We start from the raw sequence: 18,757 nt of genomic DNA, 5'->3' as shown, positions 1-18,757 counted from the left end.
CGAAGGTTTTCTTCACCTGTCTCGTTCAGAAGAGCACGGTGTGAATTTCAAATGCACCAGCGAAAGGCGTGGTACGGCCTGAGAACACTGCAGAGCCATATTCTGAACCTCCACAGACGTGAGAAATATGTGATTTGTGAGCAGTTTTAACACTACATCACACCTCTCTGGGCGAGCCCCTTAACGTCCAATTACGGCATTCAAACAGCGGTGACAAGAAACTGTTTCCATCCAAAAAAGTAAGAGGGGAATGTGCTTCTCTGTCCTCGGTGGTATTGGGAGTATTTTACCAGAACCTGGGCACCAATCTAAAGTCTATGTAAAGACACAGTTGCCTGTTTTTCTATGCATTTCCACTCCCGGCAGACACAGCAGCACACAGCGCACTCACATGGTCTTGCCCACAGGAGGACTTTTTCCGTCAGCTTCAAACAAATACTCCAGTTGTGACTCGACTTCCCCCTGGTTTTTACGACAAAGCACCAGTGTTGGTATAAAACAGGTCATTGGGACCTCCCCAGGACCAAGTTTGGTGGAGTCGTGCAACCTGCCAATATCCACAGCCGCCCAGGGGCCCCCCCTTGACCAATAACTCCACTCTCACCCATATGTCGTAAACAGCTTAAAACCCTATTAAAAGCACAAATACATTTCAGAAACTAAGTAGACATTTATAAAACAATATTTCCTGTCTGTGACTGTATGACTGTATTGACTGTATGGATGCAGAAGCTTGTAATGTATTCCTGGTGGTGGTCAAGCTTTTCCCTGGCTACAAGTTGTGAACATGCATCCTATAAATGCATCAGTAAAAGACGGTGATTTACTGGGCTGGAAGGGAAGTGATTACGAGTGACTGATGAGAGAGCAAAAGCAACCTCCCTAAAGACTGCACCTGTGTACATTAACATTTACTTAGTGTGTGTGTGTGTGTGTGAGTTTTGCATGAGTGTGTGCCGAGGTAATAATGCCTGAAAGCATTTTTGTGTATTTGTGTGTCTCTGTGTGTGTGTGTGTGTGTGTGCACGCTAAATGCAACCATACAGGCATCCGAGCTATTAATTCAAACCACAGCGGAGCAGAAATCCATCAATAACAAGAGTCCATTCAAAAAAAAAGATGTTATTTTAGTTCAAAGAGTGGGAGGAAAATGAGAGGGAGAGAGGCAACAAGCCTGGACTCCAGCCAGAATGGATATTTTTAGCTTTAATAAAAACAATCGGCTTTTTTGTCTTTTATGATAGCAATGTCTCAGTGACTCACTGGCAGAAGAATGATAACACACTGAAGAAATATAGCTTCTTGTGGGTAAACTTAATTAGATAGTCCTACGCTCATATGAGAATCTAAAAGAAGTGCCTGCTTCCCAAAGGTCCCTCACAGCCAAAGGTCCTTCTCGTAACAGTGTCAAGAACTGCTCTCATTTTTTTTTTTTAAGTGGAAAGCCATTTCCTGACTCTCTTTGTAATGCACATACGTCTGGCACATCACAAAGGGAGAAAAAGGCAGGGGAATAAAGAAATTATATGAAATCACACAGGATGAATGTTATTGTTGTTGCTGTTGATGTGGGAAAATGACCGAGTCTATTGCATTATTCATTCCTCTTCCAACAACATCACAGAGATGTTTTCAAGAAAGCCTGATTTCACTAAATCATCACTGGTAGTCTGGATCAACAGTTTTTTTTTAATCATTTCTCCACTCCTGACTTCAGCCCGCTTTTCCTTTGCCTATCTCTCCATCTGCTCCTTCAAACATCTGTCCCTCCTTCCATTCCTTCATCCTTCTTTTCTTCTCCTTTCTCTCCTTCCATCTGAGCTCTGTCAAACCTCTCTCTGTGCTTTAATCACTCAGTCCTCGCTCTGTTTCCATCTTTCCATCTCACCTCAGGTACAGGACGGATGGAGCAGTCACCAGGACCTTTTAAAAATGTCACTTCTGACAGACTGGATGAGACACACCACCACTCTGTTGATTTATCCTTCCAGCGCGCTGCAGTAACTTTGTTAACGTCTCTCATCAGCCTATTAACAACACTTGAGCGTGGGCAGGAAACAGGTGCTGGGAGAGTTTTACTGTCCATCACCTCGCCAGCAGGAGCTGATCAGCAGAAGAAGGGAGTACAGGCGTAGTTACATCTGGGGGATTCAGTGCTTTGGGCCCAAGAGTTCAAAAACAAGTAGCACACAGGATACTGTTTGAGTGTGATTCAGTACCCGAAGGATACAGCGTACATTTCATATTCTATGGTTATCTAACTATCAGATTTTCTCCATTATAAGTAATGGATCAGACTTTAAGACAGGAATCTACATACCAACTCAAGTTCCCATGAGCTAAAAGGGCAGAACACTGAGGTGCCAATCAGCCAGAGTTCAGTGAGAAAGAGTAAAAACAGCCATGATGCAATATGTGGAGGGCAACAAGGCATAAGGCACCTCTTAAAAGGCACCACAGCCCTCACACCAGCGCGGCAGTTGAATCCAGAAAATCCCCGCCCGGCAACAAAAAAAAAAAAAAGGTCATGCCTGTCACAGCTGAGCCGTGAAGAGCCTCACTGAACATGCTATGAGAAAATACCTTTTTCATGACGGTCGCATGTAACAATGCAAAAATGCAGTGACCTTACAGCGAAGAGAGAACATGCTCAAGACATTTTGATATGACCCTCTCTGCCTATATATCCTAGCAGCAGAGGAAGCTGGAGCCCAGAACCTGCAGGATACTGCTCAGCTACCCCAGACATCCTGCTGGCTTTTTACACATCCACACACACACACACACATATGTCCTCCTGCAACACCACCAGGCTTATATACAGTACGGACATGTATACACACAGCTGTGATGGGGTGGGGAGTGATATGGCTTGCACTAATCCACATTTCTGTGTTGGTCTCTTTCTTTCCATCCACTCTTTTTTTTCCTTGTTTCTGCTAAAAACTCACACTTTTAGCTTCACTGCGTCCACCTCTCTGTTTCAGAGACACGTCTGTCATGTTTGAGACACCAATAGAAAATCTTTGTTTACACTTCCGTCTGAACATCACAATAATACCCCAGCATAAGCGTTTAATTGAGTCTAAAGAATTTTGATTGTCTAAACACTGAAACTGAGCTGAATCCAGATGATAATTTGACGAAGATCAGATGTCCAATCGAGCATTTCTGAGACACATTTATGATCATACACAGATCCTTCCTGTTGCTCAAACACTTCACTCTGCTTGCCGTCACACCAGACAACAAATAACTAAGAATGTCATCTCCATGGCTGGGAGTTCTACAGAAGCTCCTGGCCTGCACAGACAACCGGAGGAAGCTATTTGCTGACAAATGGGATTTGGTGTCGGGCTTGAGCAGCATTAACTGTTGGGTTTTATTGGTTGAAGGAGCACGATATCATGGCGGTTTTCTTCTCTATGGCTCTCTGGCAGAGTGGATAACGTTGCAGGGAGCAGAGGCATTTGGTCACGCAAAGGTGCTGTTAAACAGATGGCAGGAGACCAGTGAAGAGAGTGGCACTGGACAGCAGATGGAAAAAGGATCATACAGGAGACCAGAAGAATGGTGTGTATCCTACACATTGCTCACACACACACACACACACTCTTCATGAGTCTAGTTTTTTTATCATGTGCAATGTTTAAGGTGAGATTAAAATCACAGAGCTTTATCGTATAGAAGATAACATAAACTGATCTCATAAACGATATTATGGCCTCCTCTGACCCTTCATCCAAAGCTCATCAACACAGAATGATACTGCATATGATGATCCGTCATAAAAAGCTGCAGCTAAGCAATTTATGGGACAACCAATAGGGGGCAATCTTGTACAAAAAAGCAGAAGAACGCAGCCTGTTGCTGTCACAGCTGAACTGTAGTGCTGTGTGTATGGTGCAGTGTACTGAAGTCCTGCAGGGTGTGTGTGTGTGTGTGTGTGTGTGTGTGTGTGTGTGTGTGTGTGTGTGTGTGTGTGTGTGTGTGTGTGTGTGTGTAAGAGACAGAGAGATATTTAAATAGGTAGAAACAGAGTATGTGGACTTGAATCATGTTATTCTCAACATAAATTTGTCAAATTCAGACAAACTTCACTGCTACCTGGCAACAATTAGCTTTTAGTGACACAGACCTAAATCATAATAAAAGTTTTTTTATGTCTATAAAATGTGTTAAATAGCCCGATCACACCAATGGATGACTAAGGCCCCTTTTTTACAGACCAAGGAAAATACTCTTAGAACATGTTTCAATGGTCAAAGTGTTCCAAAGATGGCAGCCACTGTAAAACAGAAATCCTCAATAAAATACTTTATCTGTTAGCAAATATCATATTAATGCATTTTAATATTAGTTGTGTGATTTAATAATATCTGAATTACTTAGTTTTGTGCCTCTAACACATGCATTTAAAACAGACCGTGTTGCTAAAAAAAGAGACATGACTACATTATTCTGTTTCATACAACCCATGAGGCAAGAGAGGCATAACCCTCTTCTTTAGAAATGCATAATTTCAAGTAAAAGATTGTGATGTGGAGGAAAATGTGACTAGAGGGTCTTTGAATAACAAACACCCATCCTGAAAGCAGCAGCAGCAGCAGCAGCAGCAGCTGTCGCCGCTGCCGGGACAGGATGAGTGAGAGTGTAGGTGGGGATGTGGGGGCTTTGAAACCACAGCAGGTAGGTAACAATGACAGGTTTACCTCCCCCTGCTCTAACAGTATGGACCTGACATCCTGTCTGGCAACACACTGAAGAGACACAGACAGACAAACAGAGGCTCCGGAGCAGGCCCGAACTTTCCAGGATTCTACAACAGAGGTAAGGAGCAACGTAAAGGAGTGCAGAGGTCAGATATATATTTTAATATCATATTCTTTTTTCATCATCGTCTTCCAAGAGCTCTACGGTTCTTTATTAATAATGACTCTTGCAGCGTCGACCATTACAGGCTTGGCAGCTGCACTGAGCTGCAACACTGATACTCTGTGGGAGTCATATTATCATAGAGAATGATGTCAGCAGGGGGGGCTCAAGGCAGGGTCAAAGGGCAGGACACTAACTCTCCGGTTCTGACATTACCCCCTATAACTATAAAGAATAGAGAAATCCTATAGCACAGATTAGTGGAACTGTAAAAACCTACATTGTAAAGTAGAGGTCAATGTGTCCTGTCAGGATCATTTTTTTTAAAAAAAAGACTCTACACAAGATAAAATTCCAGAGTTTCTATAAAATTGATATTGAAGCCTGAGCCATGAGTGTTTTTTTTAAATATTAGTGATATCTGAATTTAATATAATGAGTCACAGCATATCCACCTCTGTAACTGTACTCTGCTGTTTATTACTGTTGTTTGGGTGCATTATAATGAAACCACAGGTTGTAGATATTCAATGCAGTAACACAAAAAATAACCATATCATACATGAAACTGTATATTTCACCAATAATCAGACGTGAGTGTTTTGCTTTTAAAGTATAAGACCTCGCCTCCCCACAGGAAATCAATATTTCCACCAAATATTTTCTAAGATTTAAATGAATTTAGACTGTATGGCTATAGATTACACTGGAATTGGAAATGTAATTATTGGTGCGTGTATATTTCTGAGACAAGCCCAAAAAAAAAAAAAACAATTTTAAACCTTTCTTGTTTCTTAAAGGTCTTTTTTTTAAGAACCTCTTTGAATATAATTGATGTAAATTCCCAGAGTGAACAGGATATGTTGAGAAAATGCCACTATCTATAAAATATAAGTACAGAGATTTAAAGTGTGCTCTAATCTGTCTGTAGCTGTTTAGTGTTTTGACAGTGAAAATGGGGGCCTGGGTGATATGAAACCGAACGAAAACCACAAGCATGTTGTGTGCAGACAATGTTCTGCAGCTCTTAGAAAACGAAAATTAGGCTACATGAGCTTTTGGATAGACTCTTTGACGAGTGCTTTTGCTGTTATCTCTCACATAATGAGCATAAATCCGTCTGGCCCTTTTGCTCTCATGTGGTTATTAACTTGGTTTAAAAGGCGCATGGATGAATGGGCCAGACGCTCCCAAAGATCCAATGAAAATATTAAAAAACATTATTTTACCTTCATTTATTTAATGTATTTTATATTTGGCTGCGTGTATTTAAATTATATTAATGCATTATGAAACCACATATCCCCCCTGGTGATGCTATATTTTATAGGCTTCTTCTTTTCTGTGATGGAGACAAGAAAATTAAAGCTGCTCCAACAGGCAGTGTTCCGTCAGAGCCGCAAATTATACTGGAGCAGAAAAAGGAAGCAGTGTGCCGTTTTATTGATGTCCCAATAGGCGGCGCTGCAGACCTGCATTCTGCGCAAAGACCAGACCAAAACCTGCTGCTGCTGCTCCAAAACCTCTGCCAGTCCTGCTGCCCTTAACATTTATGAATTAAATTTATTTATTTATTTATTTTGTCAAGAGCTAAAATACATTTGCAAACGTTTTTTGTCAATCATTAGTAAATTTTGATCAATTAAGGTACCGTAATCTCAAAATAATGAGGAACGCCAGCTGGGCCATGGTGCATTCGTGTATATCCAGAATTGATTTAATGTTTTTATTAAAATTAAATCTATGATTAGTTTTGAAGGAACATTTGACAAATTAAATTTTTTTTTTAAAGAAAAATAAATGACCTATCCATACACAGCCTGCGTGTGTGCGTAAAGTTGCCATTTAGTGCGTAAAGGGCGTATTTAACTTCTCATTCGGGCTGTCAAAAGTCTTAATTACTTAACCTCTAAATGCTCGGCCAAAAACAAACCGCATTGTAATTAAAGGCCAGGGTAATTAATCTCATGCATCCTCTCACTGCTCGTAAATTCAATAAAAAAGACTAATTGACAATGATGATGTAAGAGGGAGAGATAATTTTTGACAAACATCTCCAATGATGCTTATCAATACATATACCTCATTTATATCACATAGAGCTATTTGTGTGATACACAGAGTAAGGTGGAGTTGTTTTCTGGTGAAAATAAGATGTAATTTAGTCACACAAAAAAACAATTTGCAGAAAAACAAGTAAATCTGATAACTATGTGTGGTTGTTATGGCGCAGTCAGTTTTATTCAGGTGTTTTATACATGTTCATGAAAAATGTCAAACTGATAGATAAGCAGCTCTTTAGAATGAGGAGGCAATAACTGCTCACTTTTTTATCATGCTGCATTTTTTTCAGTTACAAAACCTTTATTTTAACTCTTACCACAATGAAATAAAACGAGTTAATGTGGTGGATCTTGCATGTGCCCTCCATTTCGCAAGTGGGGTCTATGGTTTTTAAAAAAAAAAAAAATCTTGTAAGCTGCTCAAGTATCCAAAAGCACGTTTTCAAAAGCGTGGAGTAGTAAAGGGAAAAAAACCGCTCAGGGTTTCCTTCTGTGCTTCCAAACATGTCTCCAAAAGAAGGTATCAGCCTTGGCTATATGGTATATGAGAGGTGTCACAGGCAGGTTGAACTGAACACGCTTCTCATCTAGGTCTGGAGCCTTAGTTGCTATCCAAACACAAATAAACAGAGGGGAACATTGGAGTTAATGATAGAGGAGGGGGGGTGGAGGCGTGTCGGAGGGCGGGCTGTGAGCTCTGGAGTCCCCGAGCCCTAAAAAGTGAAGAACCGCACACTTCCAGCCCCAGCTCCGGACGGGACTCCCACGCTGCTGCTGCTGCTGCTGCTGCTGCTCCTGTCTCTCCTCCAAAACTTCTTCATCTCTTTCCACAGCTTTTCACAACTTGTCACATCTCTGCAAAAGTCCGAGACATCAGAGTTGGCTGCATGGCTACATGAAAATTTCATGGACTTGGATCTTGGAAAAGTTTTAGCGACGCTTTATTGGAGCTCGTCGCCTCTATAGTAACTGTGGATTACTGACATACCGCAGGACCTTTGGCAGCTATTTATTGGGGTAAGATTCTGTTTGGCAGGGTTTATGTCAGTCTTGTGTGGGAAGGGAACCAGCCTCACTCCACTCTCTTGTTAGAAACTTTTATCTAGAGAAAAGACTCCACTTTTTTCCTGTCTGCGTTATGAAGCAAAGACATCAGCCTGCTCACATTTTCATCAACAAAAATATTAAAATAACGTGTTGCGAAGGAGGTTGTTGCCTCGTGATGATAACAAGCTTGAGGTCACAGATCACTCACGCGTTGACATTGGCTGGTCTGTGTCCATTACGCACGACAATTCTGAACCAGTGGCCTTCGCGTTTGTAACAAAAAAATAACTTGTCACGACTTTAAAAGAAATTTAAACCACTCTGCGAAAAAAACATGAAACAGAGCTTGTTTCAAAGAACAAGGCAGGACACCGAGGGGTGTAAAAGAAGTCCAAAGGTGAGTGGAGAGAACCAGCTGAACGGAGTTATGGGCAAAGAACAACAAGTGCCTTCACGGTGACTTATGCTGCAGCTGCACCTGTGCGAAATTATATTTAACCCCATCCCATCTGTGAGAGGCGAATCAGAGCAGAAAGAACTCTGTGCAGCAGCAAAAGTAACGACCTGACTGAAACAACCGACCAGCAGCAGCCCTCCCGGCTACCGTGTAGCCTATTCGCACGACTTTCATTCTGTATAAGCCCCAAGTGTGGATAATGCCTTAATCTCCGCGGCGGTTCAAGGCAGGCAGGCAGGCAGGCAGGCTTCTGAAATATTATGTAAAATATGTTTTGGGCTCACCTGTCAAAAACTATCAGTGTATTGTTTAAATTTCACCCCAAAATCTCAAACTCTTATTTTTAATTCTCAGATATAGGAGTCTGTAAAGGTCAGCTCTCCGTTTCTGCGCTGGCTTTATGCCAGTCCAGCTTTCACCATCTGGAGCCTTGAACTATACCGTGGACTTTTTTTTTTTTTCCTGTGTGGGAAAACATAACATGTCAACCCCACAAACACGGAACAGGGCCAGTTCTTAAACTGTCAGCTCACCTCATCTGTCCTACGTTGCACAGACAGGTAGAGCTTCTGCTTTTATTTAAGGCAAACATTCAAGGCCTACATGCCCAGAGGAGACGTGCCACTAAAACAGAAGAAAATAATGTCAAGTAATCCTTCAAGCAAAAAAAAAAAAAAAATAGCACCTATAAAATGATCGACCATAAAAAAAATAACAGCACGTGTATTTCCAGTAAACATAAAAGGTAACTTTCTTGTGGTTAATATTCAGCATTAGTGTGTTTTGCTTGACTCATGCTCTTGCACTCAACAACACATGCTGGCAAAATTTCAAACTCCTACAAATCTACACACACAGCACTTGTTGTTATATTGTGAAACACTAACTACAACCGTCCAACACAACAACAGCGTGTCTTCTCTAATTACCTCCTGAGAGATTTAGTGTTTCATTCAGTGTGATCTGAAATTGTAATTTACTGTCTTAATCGATGCCACATGAGTTCTTTTTTTTTTTTTTACACCCATTTAATTCGATTACAGTTCCGGAGACTGATGTGTTTTATAAAACTGTTTTGAAAGCGCATTAAGGGACACATTATTCCCAATGTCTGAAATGCGTGTTTATATATTCTCTCCGTGGTTTTGCTTATGACAAACAGGGGTTTACACACATCATTATCAATACAGTTTACTGACATAATTAGCTCCTTCATGGTGTGTTAAAATTCAAATATTTTTTGCCCTAATCTGGATTACAGATGGGATGTATTGTCGTTTTAAATCAGGATAATACAAATCTTTATACAAATTCAGTGGTTGTCTAAATGCAAACAGGTGTTTTTATTGTCTCATGACGAGCAACTGAAGCTTCTATTTGCCTGTAAAGTTATCACACCACCACATTTATTGTTTTATATGTTGTGTGTCCCCCTCAGGGTTATCGCCGTGTCTTCTGCAGAGGTCTGAGCCGAGATGGGGAGCAAAGCCCTGCACGCTCCGATCCCCCTGCACCCAGCCCTCCAGCTGACAAACTACTCCTTCCTGCAGGCCGTCAACACTTTCCCCGCTGACCAGCTGCAGGGACTGTACGGTCTGAGCGCGGTGCAAACCATGCACATGAACCACTGGACTCTTGGCTACCCGCACATGCAAGGACTGAGGTCGACGATCACGGCAGCTGCCCAGGGTCTGGTGGACCCCCGGATTCCCTTCCCGGCGTTACCCTTCACAGCAGCCGCGCAGCTCTTCCATCCGAAACAAGCCACCGTTGCGCACGGCGTCCCCTCGCTGCACAAGGACAGGCCGAGGTTTGACTTCGCCAACCTGGCCCTCGCTGCCACTCAGGAGGACCCGCCGAAAGCTACGGATCTGGCAAAGTTGGCATCAGGACTTGGGGGAACCATCTCCGAGCTGAGCAAGCTGTCCCCGGACAGAAAACCCACCCGGGGCAGGCTCCCATCCAAGACTAAAAAGGAATTTATTTGCAAGTTCTGCGGCAGGCATTTCACCAAGTCATACAACCTCCTCATTCACGAGAGGACCCACACAGATGAGCGGCCCTATACCTGTGATATTTGCCACAAGGCGTTCAGAAGACAAGACCATCTCAGAGACCACAGGTAAGACAGATTTATAGCTGACATTACGCACACAGGGTTTATGGGGAGCTCTGCATTTTCCCAGCAGCCCAGCAGCATTCCTAAAAATGTGACAAGTCAAAAATATATTTATTTCTCTAAATGACCTCTCAGCACTTGGCTATTTAAAAACATGCCGTGAAATACAGACGGGTCTGTTCCTAGAGATTTTTCCATGAGGGCGCTAAAGCACTTTTTAAGCATTAGGCTGAACAGCTTGCACAAGTAGAGATTTTTCGCTCCTGTGGACTGCGGAGTTTGTAACATCTGCAGTACAAGCAACTCCACGCATGAGCAGTCATTGATTAAGTGTCATTTCTGTTTTACAGATACATCCACTCCAAGGAAAAACCATTCAAATGTCAAGAATGTGGGAAGGGATTCTGTCAGTCTCGAACTCTAGCCGTCCATAAAACCTTACACATGCAGGTAAGCTCAGAATATTAAGTCACCATGACATTAACTGTGTGATCATAATTCACCTTTTATGCACAGTCTACTGCATGCATGGGGATATTATAATAACAAGTCTCACAAAAAAAACAACAACTCAATTTGACCGAATTCAAACAAAAACTATGAGTAAGAGATAAACGTTACGTTCAGTAATTGAGTAAAGATACAACTGACAGACGTTCTGTACAATTCAAGGGAATAATCCTTTGCTTGCTTTAAATCTAAACAGGAGTCTCCCCACAAATGCCCCACATGCGGAAGAACCTTTAATCAAAGAAGTAACCTGAAAACTCACCTTCTCACCCATACAGACATCAAGCCCTACAGCTGTGGCCGCTGCGGAAAGGTGTTTCGGCGCAACTGTGACTTGCGACGGCACAGTTTGACGCACAGCCCACATCAGGACTACTAGCCTGGACAGACTAACAAAATAACAAATGGACAAAAATGCAGAAAGACAAATCAGCGACTTCTTTTTTTGTTGTTGTTGTTATATTATTATTATTATTATTTTTATTTTTTTTTATTTTTTTGCTTCAAAGACAATCTCCCAAATCAGGACACGTTTACTGCAGCACGTTTTTTTTTTTAAAGTGGGATTTGGTTGCACCTCAAGTGGAAAAGCAGCGGAGCCAAGGCCAACCTCCAGCTTTCACAGCACCTGTAAATATCAAGACCATGTACATAATGTTATTTTTTAATGTTCTTCTCTGACCATGAAATGATAAAGTTGTTAAAAAAAACAGTCATAAGTTTAAAGTATGTAAAATTGTATTTTAGAAATAAATATTTCCATGATACATTTGCATTCGTTCTGTTTTTATTTTTTATTTTATTTTATGTTTTGATTGCCATGAGGTTATATTCCCAAAAACCAACGTTTATAAGAAGCCATTAACCATGGTCATCAAGTTAATAGTCTGTGTGTTTACAGCCAGCAGGCAGTGAGAGCTCATGTGGCTGAGTGGGCGTTTTACAGTAGATCAGTAGGTATCAGTTAACAGGGAAATGACACCAGAGCATGTCTTCAGATGATGCAAATAATTTAATAAGCAGAATTAACAGGGTGATAACTGATCTTAAGAATTATAAGAAATTATAAGAAATGTTTAAAAAAAATGAAAACCCATCACCTGTGCAGCCACATGTCACAGCTTCATTATTATTATTATTATTATTATCTGTAACCACGGGGGCTGATTAGTATTATATTAGCCGCATTAGCAGCCATATCCCATGTCTTTATCTGCATCACCTCTGATATCACAACTGACCTGCAAAACGGCAGAAGGAGTTTCCTGCGTTAACAGAGGAGCATACAAGAGATATGAATGACTGACATAAAGAAATCTGTGACATCCTACATCAACCTGTTTCCAAATGATCCAGCACATGTGGAATTTAAAGCATCGCTGCTACTCATCTGCATGCAAGCTCAAACATTTGGGATTCTCCCAATAAAAAAAGCCACTTTGAACTATAAAAAGATGAATATTTGAATATTATTAAAATGAATAATCACAGAATGTAATTATCATATGACCTTTAAGTTAAATTGGAAATAGTGAGCCGTTTACGCACTGATTTAGATGCCAATAAACTGCTTTTAGGAATTCATCCAGCTAAACTGGTAAACCGTTTTCCCATCAGGGCTGCGGCCTGTAACACAACAAGCTGATGCTCTGCTCTTATCGTTTTTTTATAGACAGCGCAGCTTCACTCACTCTGACTTCTCATCTCTTTGGATCTCAGTGTTACTTGGCCTTCAGGCCTCTTCTCTTTTTTTTTGACTTCAGCAGCCTTTACTGGCGACTGACGACGCGTTTAAAACATGACAGTGCAATTAATTGCTCGAAAAAGTATTTATATTTAATGGGCTCGAAAATGGGGTCTGGAACAAGTGATTACAGCAACAGAAGATTTAAAACAGTGCTCATTGCTGTTGAGAGGCCATTAACAAAGGCCCGGTTTATCACGCACTGCAGGCAAGGACTCCCCTAATTATTTTCTACATGGAAAGGCAACAAAGTGCAATGTTTCCAGGAGCTGAGGTTCACAAAAAAAGAAAAAAAAACAGGAAAAAAAGAAACAACAGCGACTTTATTATCAAATAAAAACAGTTTTCTTTATATGGTTACAAATAATTTCATATATAAAGTAATAATAATAATAATAATAATAATAATAATAATAATAATAATAATAATAATAAACTGTATAATATTAAAATAAACACATTTGTTATAGTTAAATAATTTCATATCTTAAAGAAATACAACGAATTTTATAAGCAATAGGGTTTGAAAGCGAGTAATAGGTATATAAATATCTGTAAAAATTACCTATATAAAACCAGAAATTGCCTTATTTATTTAAGTATATTAAATGTTTTGTATTTTTGTTGAGACTTTGATGGCAGGAAATCAGTAAACGTTTATCAATAGCCTATTTTTCGTAATCTATTGAGTGTAAATATTGTCGTAAAGAGGGGAGACTCATTTTATCACATTAATCAAATGGAACCAGAGCAAATGTCTTCTTTTTAATTTACCTTAAATACATTGAAAGAATGTGTGTGGATCAGACTGAACCTGTGAGGATCTTCAGTTAACTGAATGAAACTCACTCTTGTCAGCGGGCGCTTTAATAAGAACTGATGGATCTGAGGTGAAACTGTGACATCAAATACTTTCTGCCTTACTTCACTGTGTCTTGGCCCGAATTGAACACGTAACATTCAGACTGACGCAAAGGCGCACATAAAGAGTGAACAGTCACACGGTGAACGTCATCTGTGACCGGCCTGCGTGGACTGTGTCCTCAGGAAGCCTTATCAAGCTGACAGGGAAGAGGCTGCACTGACTGCAGGCCGCAGCGCCTCGCTGCTCGGGCTCCGTGTCTCCATATGACCCCGATGACACCGTGACAGCTATCCCAAATCTGACATTTTTGTTTTGTACAAGACATCTGGATTTGGCTTCTATATGCTTCTATATTTGTATGTAAATTTTATACATAGCAACTTTTTAAAATAGCTCAGAAGCAGCAATAAAACGAAAAGAAACCAAAAATTAGTTGGCCACTGAAAGTGTGATTATAAACATTACATTACATATTTCATCCTCTCATTTTTTTGGTCATTTGGGCTATTTATTAGGCTATTATAAAGGCATGTCGGCCATATTTAAAGCACATGTATTTAGCTTTATTATTTTTAGGGAATGGGGCTTATAGGCCATCGGGGTGGACTCTACCTTTAATGTCAGGGACATATTGTCCAGTTTAATAAGTGAATTTTAACGTCTAGCGACCTTTTCAGATAGATTTTTTTGAGTTGTCTGCAAAAAAAGTCCAGAACACCTAAAATATATACAAATGCAAAAATAAGCCATTTAAATTTCCAGATATAAACAGCAGCAGTCATCGTTTATCTTATTTTTTGACGCCTGTGCATGTGTACTCTTATAATATCAAATAGTTGAGGTAAAAATGCTACAGAACTACTGCCAGTATTTAAAACACAAACATGTGAAATGATTTGATGCTACTGATACTGATACTAAAAAACCGCAAATACACACAGATGATTATTGCATCACGTTTTGTTCGCATTTGAAATGTGTTCAGAGCTGCTGATAACCTACAGCGTGTGAAAAGAATAGCTCAGTCCTCTTTAAGAACCTGACCTGATGTTAGAAACATTAATAAGTTTGTCAGGTATTTATTTTTTTAAGGCAGTTGGCAGTTTGTATTTTATTTTATGCTTGGTGCTGTGTTTAAATACCACGTTCGACTATTTGGTGTCGTTTAAATGCACTGTAAGGCAAATTTCCTACGACCGCAAACGCAACATCAGGCATACGGAAGCCGCGTTGGTGTTTACTGATGACGTTTTGGCTACAGCACAGAGATGTGGCTAACGACAGTTAACCAGATGAACACGTTTTATTAAACGTGTAGTTAAACAAAAAGCTACAGGATACAAGCGGGCGACAGGTAATAAAGGTGTTTGTCTCTTTTACCCGTGGCCACTTGGTTTAGCGAGCTGAAACGAAGTTAGTGCGACTTGTGCTAAGCATGTAGCTTAGCTCCTTTGCTCTGCTGCTCCAGTGATGTGTATAGCTAAATGACAGGAGCATAGCTAGCTTCTCTCGCTAACTGCTCCACAATAACATGAATTTCTCACTGCGCAGCACGACATTGCTTTATTATTAAAGTAATTTAATAAACGTTGTTACGTTTCTTAACTGAGCAGTTGACCTCTCTTGGCGTTTACCCCATTAACTACATTCTCTAAAGTGAAGCAACACTAGCAATCAGGCTAAATCAGGCATCCCGGTGGACTTTAAATAACATTATCTACTTTAAACTGTTAAACTGCTGAAAAGTATCATTCATAAAAAGGTTCCTTAAAGTCTGACCTGAATCCTACGTAAATAGAATATCTCTGTTAAGTACAAATAGACAATAAATATTGCCACGTCTTTGTGTATCGTATGAGAGGCTAAGTTTGTAAGTGTAAATTTGGTATATATGATTTCAAAACGTTGGATAAGGACGTGTCAGCATGTGTCTAGGATAAAATGATCAATTTTATAACATTTAGCAGGTCATAGCTATAAATATGAGCCTGTGCAAATTAGACTTTTACAGGTATATAGTCATTGCAGAAAGAGCACACCTGTAGGTGATATCTTTAATTATAGTATCATTATATAAGTGCACAATCAACCAGTCTACTGAGCTGATTTGCACAACACTGTTACCTTAAAACGTGCATGCCTAAACTGAATGCAGCCATGATGAATGTTATACATCACACCCTGTGATATTACCTGTATTATCTTATCTCTCTCTGGTATGGTATATACTTTAGAACTGAGTATATATATATATTTTTTTAAATATGACTGACATCACACAATGTTTTGTTCAATATTTCACATGTGTTCAGGACAGAAAGAAAAGATGTTGGAGTCTTATGTCACACCGCTCCTGATGAGCTATGTCAACAAGTACATTAAGAATCTGAAGCCCTCAGACCTGCAGCTGTCCCTATGGGGTGGAGATGTGGTGCTCAGCAAGTTGGACCTGAAGCTGGATGTACTGGAACAGGTAATGCATCTTGCATGGAATCTCTCTGTTTTGCAAAACTTACACTGACATGTTTTATTTTCACATCTAACATTATATGAACTTCCTGCTGCATATATTAAGGATATAGAATTTTGTAACTGTCACTGTAAACACTTTAGCTGTAGTTGCAAATATGATTTTTGTGAAAAGACAAATGTTTGGATTAAAGTTAATGATTGATGGTAAGCATATGTTTTCTCCATTCAGTTGGGTTTATGTCTCATGTTACAGTAAGTTGCTTAATTTTAAATCAGAAAAAAGTAGCATTATTGAGGCACATCTATATTTTACTGTCCATTCAGAGGAGGTTTGATAGTTTTACTCTCTTATTTTGCACTACAGTGTTATTTTGACACAATGTTCTTTTTCATTCTTGTACTGTCTAAATTAGATCAATCTGCTGTGACTTGAAATCCCTTTCTTCTCTTTTGAGTGGGTTCTGACTGCTTCTGAAGAGCAGACCAAAACATTACCTAACCCAGCAGAGATGGTGATGAAAGTTCTTACTGAAAGCAGCTTGAAGCCAACTGACAGTGGGAATCGTGTTAGCATTGAGATTTGTGTGTAATGCTATGTCAAAACTTTGGAAATCATCCTACCATCGCCTTTGTTTTATTCCATTTTATTTGGGCCGCACCTCTTTTAAAATGTGCACTCAGAGATTCTCTTCTAAAGATACAAAGTATGTTTTTTGTGGAACTTTATAGGGGTTTTTGAGCTCACATATTTTTAAATCCATGACAGCATTTCCCCAGAAAATTGTTGTTATTAATTGTTTGGCTCATACTTTCAGAGAATCCATGTTAAGCCTGTGCTTCATGGGACCCATTCTCACACAGAGTATTTCAAGATGCAAAACAACAATTTGAAAATCTGACCGAATAAGTAATCTGCAACTTCTCCACTTATTGTCAAATATTAGGTGTTTAGAAAATGGATTAAATAATTTTGACACAGCCATGTTGTCACATGACCTTTTAGTGCGGTCTGCAGTTCTTGAGTAGAGAGATTATTTCAACGTCAGTAGCAGTTTTTTGGTGTTTCATTTTTATATCTTTGCCTTTTTATAGGAGTTGAAGCTGCCCTTTACATTCATGAGTGGGCATATCCATGAGCTACGTATCCACGTACCCTGGACCAAGCTGGGCTCAGAGGCTGTCGTCATCACCATCAACACCATGGAGTGCATCCTCAAGCTAAGGGATGGAGCCCAGGTTAGTTTTTTTTAGTGGTATGAGAAACATGTTATTCTTGATTACAGAGCCAAAACAGGGTTGGCCAGATCTTCTGGTTATTTATATGAAAGTCCTTCTTATGCCAAAGTTAAGGTTTCTCATTCCTTTTTCTGTCTGTGTTTCCAAGAAGTTTTGTAATGGCTTTCGTTTAAATATACAAATGCATTTTTTAAAACATCTTGTGCTCAGCAAGCTTCACCCTGTGATGCAGTTACAGCGACAAAGACCTTTAATTCTTTATTCTGAGAGAATCTCCAGATGAGAAGCTGCAGCTTGATTAAACACAAATTAACTTAGCAGGGTTTTGTAAGGAGAACTCCCTGAAGCCACACTTGCATATAATTCTAATTTGTAAATACGTTGAGGCCTTCCACATGACTTTAAACAGTCATTTTTCACAGTTAGTAGCTTTCTTTTATCTTTCCTATGCATGGTTAATTATACATTGGTATTACTGTAATGGCAGGCAGCAATGAAGGGCACATTATATAGTTTGCATTTATAATGTGACATCTGAATTAAGTACTTGCAAAAAATTGCTTCATTTGTTAAGCTAATGTTTGTTATCATCCCAGAAAAGGGGAGACGGCTTCATTGACCATTGACATGAAATATTCAGGGGAGAAGAGGCTTTACTGGTTTTGACTAGTGCTATTTTCTGCTACTGGCCACTGCCATACTTTTTTTTGGCTTTGTCCTTTTAAGCAAAATAATAATATTAGAGACTCTAAGTGACAAGTGTCACTTAAAGTTCTGCCTTATATCATCATGAAAATGACTCTGAGAATAGTTATCCTAAGAATACATTTGCAAACTTTTAGTTGTAAATATATATTTATTTTTGAAGTCTGGTATATGAAAGGCATTTTTTTCTTAGATTTATTTTTGCAGACGAGCGGGGTCGTATGTTTGCCACCCATGCAGTTTGTAAAATTGAAAGTATAGCTCAGTGCTGGCCCTTTATGGGAAGGTTGAAATTTCAAGGCCAGATGTCCCAGAAGAAACACATTTCAAGGGAAGTCAATTACAGCTAATTATATAGACTGCGGCAAAAAGATTTGTAACACATGAGCCTGAGCTGCCCAGAACTAATGGTAAATATCATACTATGCAGGTGGCTACTGCTCATGAGATCAGGTTTCTAGCTCAGTGGAAATTGAAACTTGTTTTTTATGTTTCATACACAGCTTAAGGTCATGTAGCAGTACCGGTACTAGTGTTATACGTGTACCGTAGTCTCACAACAACTATTTGTTACAGATGTTTTCTAAAAGGCTTCCATTGAAGAAAAGATTTTTGGGCAATTGCAAATGACATTTGGACAAATTATTCAGTGGTATGTACACCC

At 39.7% G+C, this 18,757-nt stretch overlaps 2 protein-coding genes across 4 annotated transcripts in view; both read left to right on the top strand.

Moving 5' to 3' along the window:
- Nucleotides 1-7,691: 7,691 nt before the first annotated feature.
- On the top strand, nucleotides 7,692-11,770 carry osr2 (odd-skipped related transciption factor 2). 2 transcript variants are annotated; one of them, XM_028425478.1, is made up of 4 exons: nucleotides 7,692-7,955; nucleotides 9,881-10,564; nucleotides 10,912-11,011; nucleotides 11,268-11,770. In XM_028425478.1, the coding sequence occupies exons 2-4, from the start codon at nucleotides 9,918-9,920 to the stop codon at nucleotides 11,448-11,450; spliced, it is 930 nt and encodes a 309-aa protein (XP_028281279.1). In that variant the 5' UTR covers nucleotides 7,692-7,955; nucleotides 9,881-9,917; the 3' UTR covers nucleotides 11,451-11,770. The 2 variants fall into 2 exon arrangements, with proteins under 2 accessions (XP_028281279.1, XP_028281280.1); XM_028425479.1 differs by having other exon boundaries at nucleotides 11,350-11,769.
- A 3,136-nt stretch (nucleotides 11,771-14,906) lies between these two features.
- Nucleotides 14,907-18,757, top strand: part of vps13b (vacuolar protein sorting 13 homolog B) — a 263,370-nt gene continuing 259,519 nt past the window's right edge. For both annotated transcript variants that reach the window (XM_028424569.1, XM_028424570.1), the window contains exons 1-3: nucleotides 14,907-15,034; nucleotides 15,993-16,153; nucleotides 17,245-17,388. In XM_028424569.1, the coding sequence (XP_028280370.1) occupies nucleotides 16,007-16,153; nucleotides 17,245-17,388 (291 nt within the window). In that variant the 5' untranslated portion in view covers nucleotides 14,907-15,034; nucleotides 15,993-16,006. The remainder of the gene's footprint in view (nucleotides 15,035-15,992; nucleotides 16,154-17,244; nucleotides 17,389-18,757) is intronic.

The sequence above is a fragment of the Parambassis ranga genome, chromosome 16 (genome assembly GCF_900634625.1).
Source record: "Parambassis ranga chromosome 16, fParRan2.1, whole genome shotgun sequence".
NCBI classification, from domain to species: Eukaryota; Metazoa; Chordata; class Actinopteri; family Ambassidae; genus Parambassis; species Parambassis ranga.
Note: the sequence above shows the minus strand (reverse complement) of the source record. Positions and strands in the feature narration are given on the sequence as shown.